Source organism: Falco peregrinus, chromosome 1 (assembly GCF_023634155.1).
Source record: "Falco peregrinus isolate bFalPer1 chromosome 1, bFalPer1.pri, whole genome shotgun sequence".
Taxonomy (NCBI): domain Eukaryota; kingdom Metazoa; phylum Chordata; class Aves; order Falconiformes; family Falconidae; genus Falco; species Falco peregrinus.
Genome location: NC_073721.1, coordinates 26,932,209 through 26,950,974, shown reverse-complemented (window position 1 = coordinate 26,950,974; position 18,766 = coordinate 26,932,209). Strand labels below are relative to the sequence as shown.

Genomic DNA, 18,766 nt, shown 5'->3' with positions numbered 1-18,766 from the left:
TGCTGTATTTAGTTCTAGATTCTCCTATCACGAAGATTCTCAAATTATTATTTAATCTATGTGTTGCAGTTTGAGTAGCAGAACAGTGGGGTAAGTAGCTAGCATTAGATGCACTTAAATGACAAGTACATCTCAGATCCACATGGGATTGTAAAGACACATTCTCTAGCAGTAGATTAAAAAATTAAAGCAGGACTCTAATTCTGAGACATAAATCATACACACTACAGAGGGGCAATCAAATCTCACGTTTCAGGGATGTAGATTTCCTCTGGGTTGAGGAAGGGAGAATTTTTTACTCCCTACCTTTGAAAGAACATTAACACGCACAGATGCACACACATACACATGCACAAAACAACTCCTGCTCCTCTGCAAAAGTTGTACAGTATCCAAACCAGAATAAGAATATTCATCTTCAAGAGATACATTATTTCATCTCTCATTGCAAATGGCAATAGGAATGGTTAACATTTTTATTGTGACTTCATATAAAATTGTTTCATGTTTGCATGTTACAAGTATTTAATTTTTTATATAAAAGGAACAATACTATATAAATACTCAGCAAAGAACTAAGCACTTTAACCTTGGACAATATCTGCAACACAGCAGATACTAGCTCAGTCAACAAGGTGAAATCTATTAGAGATATTGTTGTTTACATTAAAATGAGCCATAGAAATACTCTACTGTTTTGCATTTTAACTTGGACAGCTGGTGAGCAAAGGCTCTACGATGTACAGATGAAGTTGCTAAGAGACTATAAAAACCATAAAGTCTATCAGAATTTCAGAGCAACCTATCAGGCTTTTCCATCCATTAAATAATAAATAAATAAATAAATAGAATCTTAAACTAAAAGATTACCCTGATAAAAGTCCAATAATCATGCAGCCTGAGCAGCGAGACAAAGGTGTTTTACGCTAGAATACGCAGATGTCTGTTATTCAACATTATCTCCTTCTACCCTTCTCCAGGGTACCAATGCTCAAGCAGTAGTGACAATCCAAGCATCCAAAGATTTGCTGTAGGAACATACTAAAATTTAAGAGCTAGAAATAATGGTCTGCTCTATGTATAGAAAATGAAATTGCAGAAATCAGTACTGCAATTCTTGAAGCAGTTCTGCTTCAAGGGATCCTCCTGCTCTCCCCATATCCCAAATCATTACTGGAATGTTTACTTATATTTTGAGCTCTCAGAAACATACCCACAACCACATGAAACAAACCAAAAGGCATTTTATCTGCCTGAGACTTACACTCTAAACCAAGACAGGAGCATCATCAGCAATGAACACAAGGACAGGAAAAGAAGAGGGGAAAAGCACCACCACAGTTAAGTTGTCAGCTATGTAACATTGCTTTTGCTTTTCATTTCTGTGTTGTGCTGTATAGCACTAGGAACATCCGCATGGTTTAAGACAGCACTGGAAAATCAAGACAGGCAATTAGGTAATCTTTAATAGGACCCGCTTATAACATATTTAAACTCAACAAGTGCAATTAGGCTTCTAAGCATTTCATGAACATGCAACACCGTTGAAAGTGTAAATGCAGTTTACATCTATATGTACATTCTTGTACGTACAGTCCTCAGTTATATTCAATTTTAAAAAACAAATGCAATTTCTATAATGTGATACATATTTTACTAGACACCATCTTGTTTTTCACTCTCCTGAAATAAGTACAAGTGACGGATCCACAGAAGAGTATTACTTGGGAAGAGAATGTGTGCCTTAAAATGAATGTACTTCTAGGAAAGATTACGTACTATTACATTCCAGATGTACATCACAAAACTCAAGCTTCTAAGGGTGGAAAAAGTAATAGACCTTGAGACCACGGTATTTGTTATATTAGTAACAGATATGTCAAAGCAGATTTGTTGCAAAATGAATTTATACTTAAAATGGAACAATTGCTTTTTTTAGGAACTAATTTAAACTTTGTCTTCCGAATGATTATATTGTCAAACAGCAGAAAAAATTACAGGTATCTTATCCAAACGCATAAAATAACATGACTGAGACAAAAAGAGCAAAAGCCTAGAATTTTTATAACCTCCCCCAAAACCATCAGTAAAACTCATGCGAGGCAATACAGGCTGTTCAAAGCCACTTCCACACAAATCTAATTGGGTAAGAGGGGAAACTACAGAGATGCTGCTGGGGTGCAGCATTCTAATCATTCTGCAGAAGCATAAGTAATTTGCAAGGGTTCAGTAAAACTAAGTCTCTACAAACACCATGGTTTGTATGGGGAAATAAGCAAATTGTGATTTTCAAATTCTTTACTCAGATACAATGCAATTAAAAGATGAACACATACATTCCGTATTTGTAACATGTTTATCATCACAGATGAGCATCACCCACTGCACTGAAATAACTGTTTGCTCAGTATATGTGAAATACTAGCCCTCAGAAATTTCATTTTGGCATTCATTTTATTTTTCTTCCCTCTAGGAGAGTACTAGTACTGCACTTCAGATATCAAAAGAGGAAAAATTCCATCTACTATCAAGGGGAAAATGTTCTTTAGATGCTTAATCTGATGAGTCACTAGCTTCTTAAATTTTAATAAGAGCATTTATTCTGCAGATGATGAGGGGAAAAAAATTGTATTGGAAATGACGGGGAAATTACATTTGTCAGCTAAGATTGTGACACATGCCAAGTCTTATCTTCACAGATGGCTGGCAAAACTCAGTGCAGTTTGAACAAATAAAAAATTATACTTACATCTTAAAAAGGTTTCTCTCTTAGGGAAATTAAGCCACTAAATGCAACAAGTAGTGTGCGGGGGCAGGAGGGGGGAGGAGAATATGAAAACTTCCTGTTATGGTTCAGTCAAATAGAAGCACATATGGATACTTGGCACCATCTGTGAGTATGGATATTTTTCCATACTTTTTAAAAACACAGTTTGTTAAGAAAATAACAGTTGAAAAGCTGAACTTTTTAGAGAAGACATTGAACAGCAGTTTCTAACCGTGAATGCAGCTACCTCAATATAGATACGCCAAGAAAAGTTCTTAGTGTAGGTGAATACCACTAGGGTTATGAAAAGGAAATTACGAATAAAATCATAATACAAAGGAAAAATTCATATCAATGGGAAGTAAACCATTGCAAGACACAATTTATGCAAGGCATAAAAAGAAAAAAACCAAACCAAACAAAAAAAATCCAAAAGAAAAAAAAAAGCAGCAGGTAGAGTTGGGATGAAAAGGGAGAACAGAAAGGTAAACATGAGTGTAAGTATCAGTAAAGAGCAGATAACCAGAACACTATATAGATACTTAAAAGCACACGTCCAGTTTTTTGTAAGTATATACAATTTGCTCAAGCAATGACAAAAGAAGAAAACTAGCTACTGGATTGATAGTTTACTACATGCACATAGATACAGCCATAATTAGAAAAAAAGTAAACCACAAGGGGACCCTTTTATTAGTATCTATAATCTCAACTCATTCTTTCAAGAGAGCCCACTGAAAATGCAAATCGACAGTGGCTTTCTTAAACTGTTGGTAACAGACCATGAAATCACTTTTAGTAATATTTAACTAAGTTCCCTCCCCCCACCCCCAAGTTATCCTACCTTGCCAGCAATTTAAAATAAAAAAAATACTATAAAATTGCATTCCTTGTTATATTTTACCATACTTTTTAAGTATCTTAGTCAAGTAAAAGATAAAAAAATCCCTAATTCATTTCATTCTACTTTTAATTTCAAAAGGTAAGTGCCTAAAATGTGTCTACAAGGAATATAGTTTTGTTTCCATCACATAAAAATAGGTAGGTCTAATTAGCTCAGATGTGTAAACACCTGATACCTCGAATAAAAACATTTAATACCCACTAAAATTGAAAGGACTTATACTTCTACATCTGAGAAAAATCAGCTTTCAGTATTATCATAGAAGCACAACTAACTTCTGAGTCTACACTGAAAAACCATGTAATATAGAGAAGCACATAAAAGCAACAACACAATCTTAAATTTGGTTTGATGTTTTGGGTTTCTTTTTATAACTTACAGTTTTGGAGAAGACAAATAGTCTGAACATAAAGAGAACTAAGGTGTGATTGTATAGCTGTTACGGCAATAGCAAACACTAGCATGGTTTTAGTCCACACATAAAAAGCAATACATTTATTATTACTCGGATCACATACAATTCTAACTCAAAGTATGCATGCTGCTACATCATTATAGTCCTCCCGCAGGCCTCATTCAATCCATTTTAGAATACCAGTGCTTTGCTGAATTCTGCTGTTAGAACTCCACATAATCAGTCTCTGTTAACTCTCTAGTTCGTACATATTTAGATTTAAGCTTTAACAGGACAGCTGCAGGCACAGCTGTGGGCATTACATCTCAAGCCTCAGAGAACAAACCTACCTGTATTTACTATCTTTAAGCCCTACTAAAATCTCTGTAACAAAAAGAACATAAAATTTCTTCAACAGTGAACTGAGGAGGCCATAAACCCAAGTACATTCTGATTTTGAAAGTCCCTTTATCTCCCAAAATTTACCTTTTTTATTCAAAAGCTTAAAATTACCATAGCATTACAATGTATTTCTTAAGCCATGTAAAGTGAAGAGACAATGGTATTTAGTCCTGAGGGAAGACTAAACACAACGTATTTCTTCTAGCATCCAAAAAGAAAGCACATTGACAACAAGCTAGAAGCAAGCAGGGTGAGACCCAAGACATTTAAAGCCCGAGATTACATGGAAACCCACATACATGGAAGTTACTAAATGACCATCCCTATCTGATCACAAACTTTCTTGATTCAGTCACCATGCCGCCATCCCTCTTCCATTATGGAAACTTTTGAGGCCTTCCTGTACAGAAGAGGATACCTATTCTACCAAATTTAGTTTCCAAAACAGCCCCACCACTGTGCCTCTCCACTCTAAATGTACTACAGTTTGCTACTTGAAAAGTCACATACAGAGCATTCAGAACAGGCTGAATTGATTTAAAAAGCTGAGATGAAACTGTCGCCATTATCCGAAGGATCAGTGCTTCCCAGTTGTTTCAAATACTAAAGCAGATCACCTTCAGTTAGTGTTTGCTCTAGATGTTTTCCATCTTGAAAAAAATCCTTTTTATTTGAAATTAATCCACAATTACCAAGTGCAGAGAATATACTCATCTCCAGCAAGTCACTTTGTCCAATGTGAGAAGACTGATGTAACTCTACAAAATTACTATAAATAAAAGATACATATAATAGTAAGCAATTGTTTTCTTTGGTTACTAACATGTCAGTTAAGTTACAGCTAAATTCCATCCTTTTAGATTTACTTTTTCTTCTCTCTCTCGTAAGATTCTTGCTCATTTCTTGCCTGCCCCCCCTATTTTTTTTTAACCCAAGGACAAAGAGGAATGCAGATTTGAAACTGCAAGTGCAAATATGCGCTTATATTAATTAAAAGAGCATTGTGAAATGGCTCTTTATTACCTATTTGAAAAAAAGCACATCACATAACATTCTAAATTCTTCTAAAAATTGTTGCCGCTATTCTTGTACCTCTGACCACATTCTATAGACTTGAATTTTCTCCCTCTACCTGTATTCTCTACAATTTCCTTTCTCACCAAATAACTTTTGAACAAGGTTAATTATGGCTATTTTATGCTCAAGTACCGTCAACTGGAAGGAACTGTCAAAAGGCTGGCATAGCCAGCAACAGGAGTGACACAGAAAAATGATGAGAGGTCTGTGGCATCCAGCAGCTTCTGATCGGTTTAAACAGTCTATGAATGTATTTACATATATTAAGCTCCTCTAGCAATTTTTGAAAATTTAAGCAAGCAGATGCTTTGGAAGTTCTCTGGCTAATAACAAAGACCCAGTTTACATTACAGAAAGGTATCCTTCCCTAAGATAATATTGACTGTTTTCTTGCAGTGTCAAGACCCATATAGTAAGGCTATGTGAAGCGATAATAAATGCCAGATGTGATTAAGCACCTGTATCTTGCTTACTAGATCAGTGTAAAAAAATGGTTTACCTATTGCTTGTAAGCAATTCTAAAAACAGTTACAAAAGTTAAAATTCATGTGGAATTTGGTTAAGCTTTCTTCAGAGAAAAAACAATTATATATTCTGTCTTTTAATTACTAAAAATACTCTTCAGGTTAAAGGTAAGCTCTTGTATCAAATTTCCAAGAAAGTCGGTAGTAGATCAACATGCAAATACATCCAAAATATAAGTATTTAATACAACAGGAGACAGAACCTGGAAATTTTCTCTACTGTTTGTTCAAAATATGATCTCTCAAAATATTCAAGCTTCAGTTGCAGTATCCCACACACATTACACACAGACGCACACCCACCCACAAAGATATAGGCCCTTCTTTAAAGGGCATTAATTACTATGGCAACTACTGTCACTGACATAGGCAGCTCCATTCTATCATTACTGGTATAACCCTAGAAACACCAGAACCACATGAATCTACAAGACAGATTTTTGTCACACAAATGAGCATAGTGAAGGCATGTGCCCAAACTTTTAAATAATTCACAGTAATTTCAGAAGACTGAAATATATAAACACTAGAAATATATGAATGCATGCCTTGCTGTCCCTCTATATCCAACACTGTCTGAAATTTCAGCGTGGAACACATTCAGAAACAGACCCCCTCAAAAATCACCATTATTTATTTTATAGTATACCTGGCTTCCAAAACACTGATAAACAAGTGTTCAAATACAGTAGGACTGATATACAGAATCACAAGCAAGAGCTTGTTTCTGTTTTTCATACATTTTCAATAGTATCCTTACACCACTGATTTTACAATTTATTACAATATACACAAAACATATATTAAGAGAACCAAATTGCAAAGATTAGCAAAAAAAAAGAAAATTCAGGCTCCAATATGATAGTGTAACTGTTGCCCATGCACCCTTCTAGTAATTAAGATTGTACCATATTATACATATCGATATATGCACACACAAATTCATATTGTTCTACTGAACCTCTGCCCTGTTCAGTGCACAGAACAATTAAGAAACAGCTATTCAGTATTTTATGTTTTGCTCCACGCATGACCTGACTTCTCTTTCCAATATTCGCATCTTTCTCTAAATAAACAGAATTACTACAATGTCTCTTCTACAGCACTCAGTGTTACAGGAACAAATTTCATATTTTAAATACCCCTAGAGACGTTATTTTCATAGATAAGAAGCAGAAGCACATAGAGATACACGGAGTTATGCAGTACCCACTCATTTGAGATGCTCACTTTAAGACTTCCCCCCGCCAATTCTTCACATTGTATGGTACCTCAAAGGTTAAAAGCAAAACTTCTGTTGTTTGTGGATTCAGATGCTCAGCAATCCCTCTAGTTAGGCCTTAAAATCTCAGGCATACTCAAGAACATGAAAAGGAGTAAGTAATTACTGGCCTGCTGTGAAAAGTTTGTTTTAGGAGCTTGTCTCATGCCCTTTAAGAAGCTTGTGACAAAGCAAAGAAGGAATTCAGCTTTAAACAGTCTAAACCTTGAATCTCTACTTTTCCCTTTCTGAAGATTCCTGTTACTTTCATTACACACATTCCAACTACAGTGGTAGGTCAGGCAGAGCAATAATAGCACTGGCATTTTATCATGTAATTCCAGAACATTCCTATTCTCTGAGAACAGAAACAGAAGTTGTATGGGGGAAGGAAAAAAAAATAGCAATGCTCGGTAAACTTTGGTTTCTTTGCCCTTTTGTAGACTATACAGCACTTAGTCCGCACAAGCTTTTCTGCTTTTATGCTCAGTTCCTGCAAGTTTGGTCCCATTAATCCTGCTGCTGTCCTGCTGTGGTGGTCTGACCAGAACCACTCTATCACTCCCTTCCTCAACCAGACAGCAGGGAGAAAATATGTAACAAAAGGGTCGTGGGTCAAGATAAGGACAGGGAGATCACTCATCAATTACCACAGGCAAAACAGACTCAGCTTGGGGAATTTAGCTTCATTTATTACCATTCAAATCAGAAAAGCCACCCTCCCCCCAGCCCTCCCTTCTCCCCAGGCTTAACTAAATTCCCAATTTCTTTATGTCCTCCCCCAAGCAGCACAGGGGAATGGGGAATGAGAGTTACGGTCTGTTCATCACACATTGTTTCTGCCACTCCTTCCTCCTCACGCTCTTCCCCTGCTCCGGCATGGGGTCCCTCCCACAGGAGACAGTTAACCTCCACGGGCTGCAGGGAGACAGCCTGCTTCACCATGGTCTTCAACACAGGCTGCAGGGGAATCTCTGCTCCAGTGCCTGGAGCACCTCCTGCCCCTCCTTCTTCACTGGCCTGGGTGTCTGCAGAGTTGTTGCTCTCACCTAGTCTTAATCCTCTCTTCCACTGGCATAGACATTTTGTAAATTTTTTTTTCCCTTCACAGCACGCTACCACAGAGGCACTACCACCACTGCTGATTAGCTGGGCCTTGGCCAGTGGTGGGTCCGTCTTGGAGCCGGCTGGCACTGGCTCCATTGGACATGGGGAAAGCTTCTGACATCTCACAGAAGCCATCCCTACAGCCCCCCTCTATGAAAATCTTACCATGCAAACAGACTGTACCTACCTCAGGCTCCTTGCCTCAGACCTCTTCTCTTTGCCTCATTTGCCCTGTTTCCACAATTCAGGACTCTCAGTTGAATATCCTTGCTAAGCCTGACAATCTTTTCTTTTAGACTTGCTCTCTTCGCTCTGCTCTGCCTACTAGTCCAAATTCCTATCCCCTTCTCATTTTTTTTGTCCAATCTGCACTTAACCACACCCCCAGCAGTTCCACTAGCCAGCCTCTCTATCCATCCCTGAGATACCAGCTACCCACAGCTACCAGCATCTCCCCTTAAATTATGCCCATGATGTCCTTTGCCAGCTGTCCTGTTCCAGGCTCTTCCTCCCTTTCCTAACCATTTACCCAGCCCTTCCTCCTTCACAACTAATAATGCCTTTTTTTTCACCTGCCCTCATTTTCTTCTGTACATCTTCCAGATTCCTTCACTTGTAAATCATCATCTCAGAAAAATATTCTTTCCCTCATTCTGGTCACACTACTGTTCTTTAGGTATTCAGACACTAGGTACATTTGTTCTTTCAGCCTCCTTTTTCTACTCTGCTTAGGTGTCAACAGAAGATCCTCAAAAGCACAACAGAGAGGCATTCCCTTTTCCTTTCAACATCCAGCCTGACCAGTTACTGAGCCATGAAATTTGTACTGCAGCACACTCTGCAAGGAAAACTCATCTACACTATGGTCACATTCACATCAAAGAGATGCTCTGGAAGTCTGAGAGATTTTAGCAGCTAAAGACAGCTATTTCTACCCACATAAATAGATATTTTTCAGAGGTTCTGCTAAGCTGCATGAAGCTTTCCATAGGAAAAGTAAAACATATACAGCAGATAAAAGCCATCCTCTTAACAGATTTCCAGACCTAGCTCCAAATCATGAATATTAGAGCATTCCGTATAAAGTGTCCCAAGAATTTAGACAGGCAGGATAATTTTACTAGGCTTTTTCTCAGTAACAGTTGAGCGATTCCAAATAAGTAACTTCCAAAAACTATTTCGGCCTGAGGAAGACATCCTGTATAGAGAGGACCAAAAGGATGTTTCTGTCTGAACAGGAAGAGTTGCATGCACTTAAGAGTGCTTATTTTCAATGGTGAGCAGAGACATTTAACACAGAGAACAACTAGCTCTTTTTCAGTAACATTTACTTTGGAGCTGTAAGAGTCACCTAAGAATTTGTGTTTCCATTAGTACATCTGCTTTCTTATAATGTGTGGGTTAAAATGCAAGTCACTGCAGTTTAACTTACCGAACATTTTCTGGTCTCAGTTTATCCAGTACCATCTCTATTAAATCAGGCCTGAATTCTTCAAGCAAATATTCAGCAGCCAATACTTCTTCTATAGGATAATACTAAAAAACAAAGCCCAGAAACACGTAAATGAATTAATAAACAAGTAAGCATGAGAAAACTACTGTTTTGAAAAGGAAATAGAAGTGTATACTTTTGGCCACTAAATCTGTATTGCCTTGGCAATTTCAAATTTGAAGTGCATAGAAGTTTTAGAACCTCTCTCTTAAAACTAACCAGGATGGAGTAGTACTCTATGTAATTACATTTCTCCTATATTTGGTAATTTTATATACTCTGTATTACCATTCTTTTCTCTTGAAATATTTTGTCTCAATATAAAAAGTCACCCATCTTTAAATAGTTTTGAAGTAACTACAGTAAAAATAACATGGTAAATGCTGACCCCTGGAGGATACGTTTAAAGATAAAAGAACTCTTAAGTACTCACTAGAGTGCATTTGGGAAAAACAAAACATAAACAAAACTATCCCAAAACAGTAACAACAAAACCCCAACCACCAACCAAAAAAAACCCCACCACTAAGTTTTTTAGGATCCTAAGATTCCTATTTTTTTAAGAATCCTATTTTTATTTACAGTAATTTAAAGGAAAGTATATGTCAATTTTCTAAAAGTGTAATACAAATTTACAGAGTTTTAATGCTAACGTTTTTTAATGAGGATCAAACTGAAAATCTCTTAAGGTACGTCACAATCTAAGAAGAAAAAAACAGTGAAAATTCCTTTGAAAATTATTAGTGTGGTTGACAGGAAAACTTTATTGATAAACATCTGTTTACCAAGGGGAAACTACCAGGTGACCTAAGCCCTGAGCACTTGCAGTTTGCCATATTGGTATACATTCTTTGACCAGAACTATTATAAAATGGCTTTCTGAATTACATACATTATACAAAAGACTACAGTGGAGTAGTTACAGAGTAACTCACACAAAGATTTCGGAAAAGAGAAAGGTCCTGGGGGGTGGAGACCAAGGGCAATAAACCAAACCTGTGTTAGAAAAAATTCAAATGTGAATGCTAAAAATCCAGAATTTGAAAGAACTTGTCAAAAGATTCCTTGTACACTGCAGAATACTCATTTAACTACATTCTTCATAAATGGCTAAGCAGACTAAGCAACCTAAAGGGGAAATATTAAGTAATCTATGCACTTCTATCTGAAATCACCAATGCAATATAGATTTTGTGACCAAAAGTCTACACGCTATTTCCTTTACAAACACAGGACACAGTCTGCCCACCAGCTGGAACTGAACATTAAATTTACTTGGTTACTTTGTTATTTTTGTATTGCTTGAGAGGTGGGTTGGACAAGATGACCTTCAGAGGTCCAGTCCAACCCCAAACACACTTCTGTGATTCTGTGACTACTTTCCAGCAAAGTCAGAGCATAATGTAACTAAAATAAAGCAGACTAAAACAACGTAGATACAACAATCAGATTAAAATGAAGTTTTACAAATAGGAAAATTAAGAGACAAAACAAAACAAAAGAGAAGGGGCACTGTAAACCAGAGAACAACTACCTGGAAAACGTCAAGACTAAACATGACAAATATGAAATATAATTTCACAGCAAGACCTTAGAGGTGACTCCTTAGACCAGCACAAATGTGCTTTAAAGATGAACTTCTTGTTTTGTTGAGTAAATAGGTTTCTTAAACCCTTTTGGTAAATACGTAACAACTCGTGACATTACATTTACTCACGCTAACTTATACACAGGTTCTTCTCCAAGTTATGAAAAAGTTAGTATTCGTAAGCACATGAAATCACCGAACAACATTCTAGCTTGGTTAATTCAAAGCACAAGCTTAGTATGACTCAGAGGCAATAAAAAGAACTAGAAAAAGTATTTTTCTAGTATTTTGTAATCAACTAGCAGCAGAATCAGAATTACCATGCATACTGCAAAGCACGGCAAAAGAAATGCAGTGGGGAAAAAAAAAAGGGTTGTGAATCAATACCCTGCTCTTTGGAACACTACTTGCAACTTCCTCATCTAATTTTTGGAGACAGCAATTGTAATTGGGAATGATCCAACAAATACAGATCACTGAAAGACTGTTTCAGAAGTCAGAAGTCCATTTGGTAAATAGATTTTATGCATTTGACACAACAGAAGCAATAGATAGCACCCCTAATAGGGGGTTCAGTTTTTTATGGTTTATTTATATGAATTTAAATGGTTTCAGTTAAGTCTAATGCTTTTTAGTAATCAGTAAGACAATTCTAAAACTAAAGATTCATTATTTTGAACTTTACAAATTTAAGGTGTAGGAGCATTCACAGGAACTCCTGCAAAGAAATGAACGATGCCTCTGAGTAGATGTAGACATTAGCTGTGCAATGGAGAATGGCTGCAATGTATAAAAGTTGCGTGAATTTCACTAGACAAAAAAAACCTGCCTGACTTCCTTTAATGCAAAACGAGGGAACTGAATTTTGCAAGAAGTATACAGACTAAGTATAAGCTGCATGATGATGCTTTCCATGCCAATACGTAATCACATTAGTAGAGTCAAACATTTCTAATTTGCCATCTTAATGCAGACATTTTTGCTTATTGCAGTATTTCCACATTGTTAACTATAGAAACACTTAGAAACATAGTGCTTGTGTTTACGATAAAATATTATTTTTCTCGTATCCCCCTAGAGAACATTTAGGCTATCAGGTAGACACAGAATGACAAGGTACATATGTCTTAGGAAACACTGAAGCAGATCAAATAGCAACTCCAGTTAGTGTAAAACCAGTTCTACCAAGTATAGAAGTGTAAAACGGTAGAGAGTGAAGTAAGTGTGACATTGACCGCCAAAACTAAGATCTGCGCAGCATGGTATTAGCCTCTTAAGCTCAAGAAGTGCAAAAGACCCTTGCAAATACCTGTATTTATTAAGAGAATAATCAAACATGCTGTTAAATGATTACTATAATGTAAAACAAACAAGAAAAAAAAAACCACACACACAACCAACTAAACAAAAACACTTACATGCAACATTCCTCCAAGCTTTGATGTATAACCTCGTGGTCGTTCTTTGTCTTTAAATCTGAATGCCACAGCATTTAGATCCTAGGAAACAATGTAGGAAGAGTTGAAAAGCATGTAATAGAGACTATTTTAAGAATAATTATGAATAATTATTGGCTACTCAATTCCTTTTTATAAGATAAAGAAGGAGTTTTGTTGTATCCATTTTATATTAGTTAGACAGGTACCTAACAGAAGTTTTCAGTAATCATCAAGTTATACAAACTCACAAGCAATTTCAGATAGTCTTACAATGTGAAGTGTTACACAAGTCTTCTAAGCCCTGCTTGTAGTAAACCTGTCCCATAGCTCATATATTTTGATTTCCTGATAATGTGAAAACACACCAACTTTGATACAAGCAATGTATAGTGTTCCAGTGCAGTGTTAGTTGTACATCACTGAACCAAAGCCTTTCCTTCTTCCTTTTTTGTTCCTTTTGTTCAGCCAGCTAAAAGGTAACTTTAGAGACAGAAAAAGTGTGTGTGTTTATGCTGTCCTAGCCACAGAAATAGAACACACCATTCTTGGAATACAACAGCAAGGGTGAATTCAAGAGGTCTAAGACTACAAAGCCAATGAAAATAACAGCTCATCCTTTTGTTAAGCCATGCAGTCTAGTTAATTCAACAATTCAGCTTAAAATAAACTCAAAAGAAGATTCTTTTGAAACTAGTTCACCAGTTCTTCCGACTCACCTCACAGCCTCAGGAGTGCTGGGGCTGATACAAGAGAAGCAAGGAAAAGACACAGGGACAAGATGGGAGGATGGAACTACCTCTTTTGAATCTTGAATTTGCTTACAAGGACAACGAAACAATCATGATTCCATCATGACTTTTAGCAGAGGGTAAAGAGAGATTTCCTTTGCAGTTGTCAAAATGCATCTGCAGAATTTCTGCTCTTAGAGAATCAACAGTTTTCACCAAACAAAGCTAAGATGGAACATGAAATCTTTACCCAAGTATTTGTAGCGAACCAATGAGCCTACATAGATATATATCTAATAAAACTGGGTTTATTTCACACTGTCATTGAGAATTATTTAATTCTAACAGGATACTTTACATTTTTGCTTTATGCACACAGAATCATACACACTTGATAAGAAGTGTGAATGGTTCAGCAAAGACTGAAGTGTACAGCAAAAGTACTCCATGGAATTGTGGTTCACCTCTCAGAAAGGTGAAAGAACAATCAGCAGATTAAATGTCCTACTGCCTTTATAATCTCAACTATATAATTTGACACATGAAAGAAGAGGGGTAGAGTAACAGCCATTTCAATTTCCAATTCTATGTTGCCCCTCACAGTAAATGCTTCCCCACCTCCACCTTCAGTGAAGACTAAGGAAGGTTATGCAAAACCTTTGCAGACAGAGTAAGGTACTTCTTCCTCCACCTCCATTATACCATCATAAAATGTCAACTCACAGCTCTGTAAGAGCACTTCACATCTACATCAAGACAATATATCCTGAATATACTTGTCATTTGTGTCATGTTGTACTTTAAAATTAATAAACTTCACTACTGTGTGATTATTAAAGGCTATTTCCACAGCCAAAGAATCTGTTTCTACTTATAATCCAAAAATTTGCGAAAAATACTACCACTACATATTTCAAGCACCAACTGTTGTACCTTGCACTCTTGGAAAACCCATTCCTGAGGTCCTTCTGTACGTAGTTTTTGAATGTATTGAAACATGTGCAAAATAATATCTTCAACATGCACTGGAAAGAAAAAATACTTGCTTAATAATTCACTCAGTTCTGCACAAAGAAAAAATTCTGATGAACACAAATATTAAGGTTTTATTTTTAATTGCAGCCTGATACACCAAGATGTTTAAGTACATATGCAATCCCACTGGCAAAGTTAAACATATTTTTCTCAGTCATGAATTTAAGAGAAGTGTTCAAGTCCCCAGCTAATTCTGAGAACAGCACTGAACACGTCTTGTGTTAAGATACTGATTTATAATATAATTTAACTCAGGTCTAAATAGTATGAATAAATAGCACATAAAGGTATTAACAGCTTTCTTTTGAAGAACTTTAAAACATTCAATGAAATACTTTCGTATAACCTCAAATAAGTTTGTTTCTTATGTTAGATGAAATGTGTTGGCATACTGAGAGGATCTAAACACAGAAGAATAACCAGTTAATTAAAATACATTGGCTTTCAAGCTAAAAACACAACTAGTCTCTGTGGATACAAACACAAACCCATCATATCAGGAATAACATGGAACGCAGACATCGCGCTTCACTTACAAAGTCCTTCCTCTGTCAAGTCCACATTAATGATGAAAAACATGAAACCTCTAGCACCTTCCTTCTGTCCTCCAACAAGAGTATTTACCCACCCTATGAAATCAAAAAGCAAATATATTACATAAACAAATCTGTAACAATTTATAATACTTTTTGTATGCTTCAGCAACATTAAATTTTTTTTTTTTTTTTTTAACATTTTGAGTACTTAACATGTTCCCCTCCTCAATGCCTACAGCAACAGCACAAATTAAACATAACACAAGTCAGACTTAACTGGTTTTGTGCTGAAAGTGATATGACAAACTCAAGACTATTTGATTACTGGGCAATTTATTTCTGCTTGGAAGACAGTAATGTAAAGCAAAATAGTGAAAGATACACTCTTGCAGTCTTCCAGACATTAAGGCACCTGACAGCAGTCTCTGAGCCCATGGCAGAATAGAAATAAGTTCATTATGGCAAAGTTCGTGTACTTCTCTAAACACGAGTAGATAAAGGGGAGCGCAGGAAATAACAGCTTCAGCAGTCAGCATGACTGTTGTTTATTACTTTTACCCACCACAGACACAATTTTATGTGCAAAATGACTTACAACTCGAGTTACTCAAACAGTTTGGGGCAGAAAGAGGTCAATTTTAAGTGAAATGTAGCTAAGCTTTAAAAAGTTGTGTAATAAACGACTTTTTAATTCTTTACCTTCAAAGGACTTACCTTTGGCTTTAAGCTCTGATAAAAGACTCCCTGGGCCTTCATGCCCAATCAGATGACCAAGATAATGGCCAGGGTTTGACTTATAGTACTTCTGAAGGTCTGGTATAGGAAATGTGACATAAAGATTTCTAATGTCCTTAATGGGTACCACTTTGTAAAGTTGCTGAGGAGGAAAATAAACAAGGAGATCCATAAACAAAAGGTAACTCATTATTTTATTCATCTCAGGAGCACATACTATGTTCCCTTCACACACACACGTTTGATTACAAACATATCAACAAAATCTTGAAAGTAAAAGGTATGTACTTAGGGCATTGTATGTACTTTAGCCATTCATGATGCAAACAAAAAGAGGATTAATTATCTCTCAGTTGCTTACAGCTGCAACCAAAGGTACAGCCTTTACTATGAACTATATAAAACTATACTAAGCACGGAAAGGTGAGTAGAAAATTAAGAAAGAAATATGGAACTTAACAGGGACACCGATACAAAAGTAGTGAAGTGCACAATGTATTACTGAAACATAAAAAATACCATTTAAGAGAGACACTCTGATGGAAGATGTATCTCTACATACCCGAAGGTGTTCTTCCTGGAAGGGATGCTCAGGAAACTCTGGTATAGGGACATTTTTATTCTCTACTTCTGAAAATAACTTTACCACTAAGCAAGTCAGTTCATCCAAGGATTCTAGAATACAAAAACATTAGAAGAAGCATGATCATTTTCTGAAGATTCTGGTGAATTTGGATTTGGTGTATTCTGTGTAATTTGAATTACACAGAAAAGTAGTGTTAATGGTATGATGATTATTAATTTCAGAAAGGAAAACTTTATTATTACTTAAGTTTTGAACTATAATGTGCTGTAAGCACTATGCTTATTAAAGGAACGCTTCAACCATGATTAAAATAAATCTTGTAACCGGGAAAAACATCTTTAAATTTTACTCGTTAATCTAAGCTGGACCTAAAGAAAAGAAACATTAGATATTGAACATTTACAAAAATAAACATTCCATAAAAAGCTTAAGGGATATGGAATTACACCTGCAAATTTTCCAGAGTGAAAGCAACTTTGCCAAAACCTGGATTTTCTTCAGCCTCAGCTCACCTCCAGTACTTCATGTACAATGTGAGCCAGGGTGATTTATCCTCAGTGCCCCAAAATTTCACACACATCTGTAATCTGTTTAAGTACTTCCACTTTTACAATCATTCCAATTCATGACTCCAGTACTCTCCAAAAACGAGCGGAAGACCATTTGTGAAGAGAATTTAATGTTGTGCATGAATTCACCTAAACTGACCTAATGCCATTTCTGTTGAAATACTGCCTTCAAATTAGCTACCTGCTTAAGGAAAGGCATTCTGAAACACTTCTGAAAGCGAGAATAAGTTAAGAAAGGTTCATCACGTTTTTTAGCACACACCTTTTAAGGGTGGGCATTGAAGAAAAGACTGGGCATTTCTTGGATGTCTCAAAGTACAATCTTAATCCTGGAAAGATTTCAAAGAGTGGTCACCTTGTTAGACAGAACAATCCCAGTTAAATGTAAAAAGCAGAATCCTTCCTGGCCAATATATGCATGCTCCTACACTACACAGAGAACTGTGCAGGAAAAACAACCAATGCAAACCAAGATGGGGCACTGTATAATAACATTTTGTGAACTACATGTATTTCTATTAAAGAGCCCTATTTTTCATCCACATCAGCAAAATACACATTTATCTGCTTTGGAGACTTCACTAAACATGAAATTGTTTGGTCACTCTGTACAAGTTTTACTCTTCTCCCTTCCGTAGACTTTCAGACACTTGCATACACTTCATTTTCTTCAAACATAAATACATGTAAAGTCTTACTCAACCAACAGAACAAAACTCACCTCTTCCTAAGACACAAATAGCCATTACATTTGATGAATAGTAAGTAGAATGGAACTTCAATAGCTCTTGTCTTACATCTATTCCTTCTTTGGTTGGCCTAGTTTCCAGGGTGAATTTGTTCCCTGTAACATAAGTTAAAAATACTTGTTTATGAATTTACAAATTAAAAAGAAAAATATTAATAAATCTGCTTTTCTCCAGATGGATAGTAATTTTTAAAATAATTACTATGCACAGTAAGTAAACTGAATCAATACTGTCTCAACTTATCAGAGACAACAAATACTTCCACCCTCAATCTGCACATTCCTGAAGAACCAAGGATGTTTTACTTTTCCAAATTATTTTTTTTAAATTTGAATGGGTTATTTCAAAGCAATGCAAGTAAGCCCAGGCTCTAATTCAGAAGAAGAGGAGTTTTTTTCTTTGGCACATTTGGAGTAGGTTTTACTCCCATATAAACTCCTATGACTCTTGTCACAGGAATCACCATGTGCAATTATTTGTGGCCACAAATTATAGCCTAGTATATGAAATGAAATAAACAATTACTAATTTACAAACACAATTTGTAAACTGCAACTGTTCAGCTTCTGCTCCACAAACAGCCAAGCAGCAGACAAGTTCCTATAGAGGAAGACAAGTACAACTCTCCCTGAATAAGCGCATAAGCAGAAAATACCAAACTTTATCTGTTAAGTTATCCTCCTATTAATTAGTGCAATCTTTGCATCAAGCTGTCAATCATTTACTCTACAGACATACTCCACATTTATAGTCAAAGCAGAACTCATGTTTAGTGAAGGTAAGAACATGAAACAACGGAAAAATTAGTCTACAAAGAGCACACTGGATTTCAATCAGCTCCACTTCCCATTACTACACAGACACACAAAATAG

General features: G+C 36.2%; 1 protein-coding gene across 5 annotated transcripts in view; it reads right to left on the bottom strand.

Annotated features, from left to right (window-relative positions):
- Positions 1 to 18,766, bottom strand: part of IDE (insulin degrading enzyme) — a 70,418-nt gene that overhangs the window by 37,180 nt on the left and 14,472 nt on the right. For all 5 annotated transcript variants that reach the window (XM_055791768.1, XM_055791990.1, XM_055791812.1 and 2 more), the window contains exons 5-11: positions 17,866 to 17,988; positions 16,552 to 16,664; positions 15,969 to 16,131; positions 15,255 to 15,347; positions 14,617 to 14,708; positions 12,935 to 13,015; positions 9,869 to 9,972 (exon numbers count right to left, since the gene is read on the bottom strand). In XM_055791768.1, coding sequence (XP_055647743.1) covers positions 9,869 to 9,972; positions 12,935 to 13,015; positions 14,617 to 14,708; positions 15,255 to 15,347; positions 15,969 to 16,131; positions 16,552 to 16,664; positions 17,866 to 17,988 — 769 coding nt within the window. The remainder of the gene's footprint in view (positions 1 to 9,868; positions 9,973 to 12,934; positions 13,016 to 14,616; positions 14,709 to 15,254; positions 15,348 to 15,968; positions 16,132 to 16,551; positions 16,665 to 17,865; positions 17,989 to 18,766) is intronic.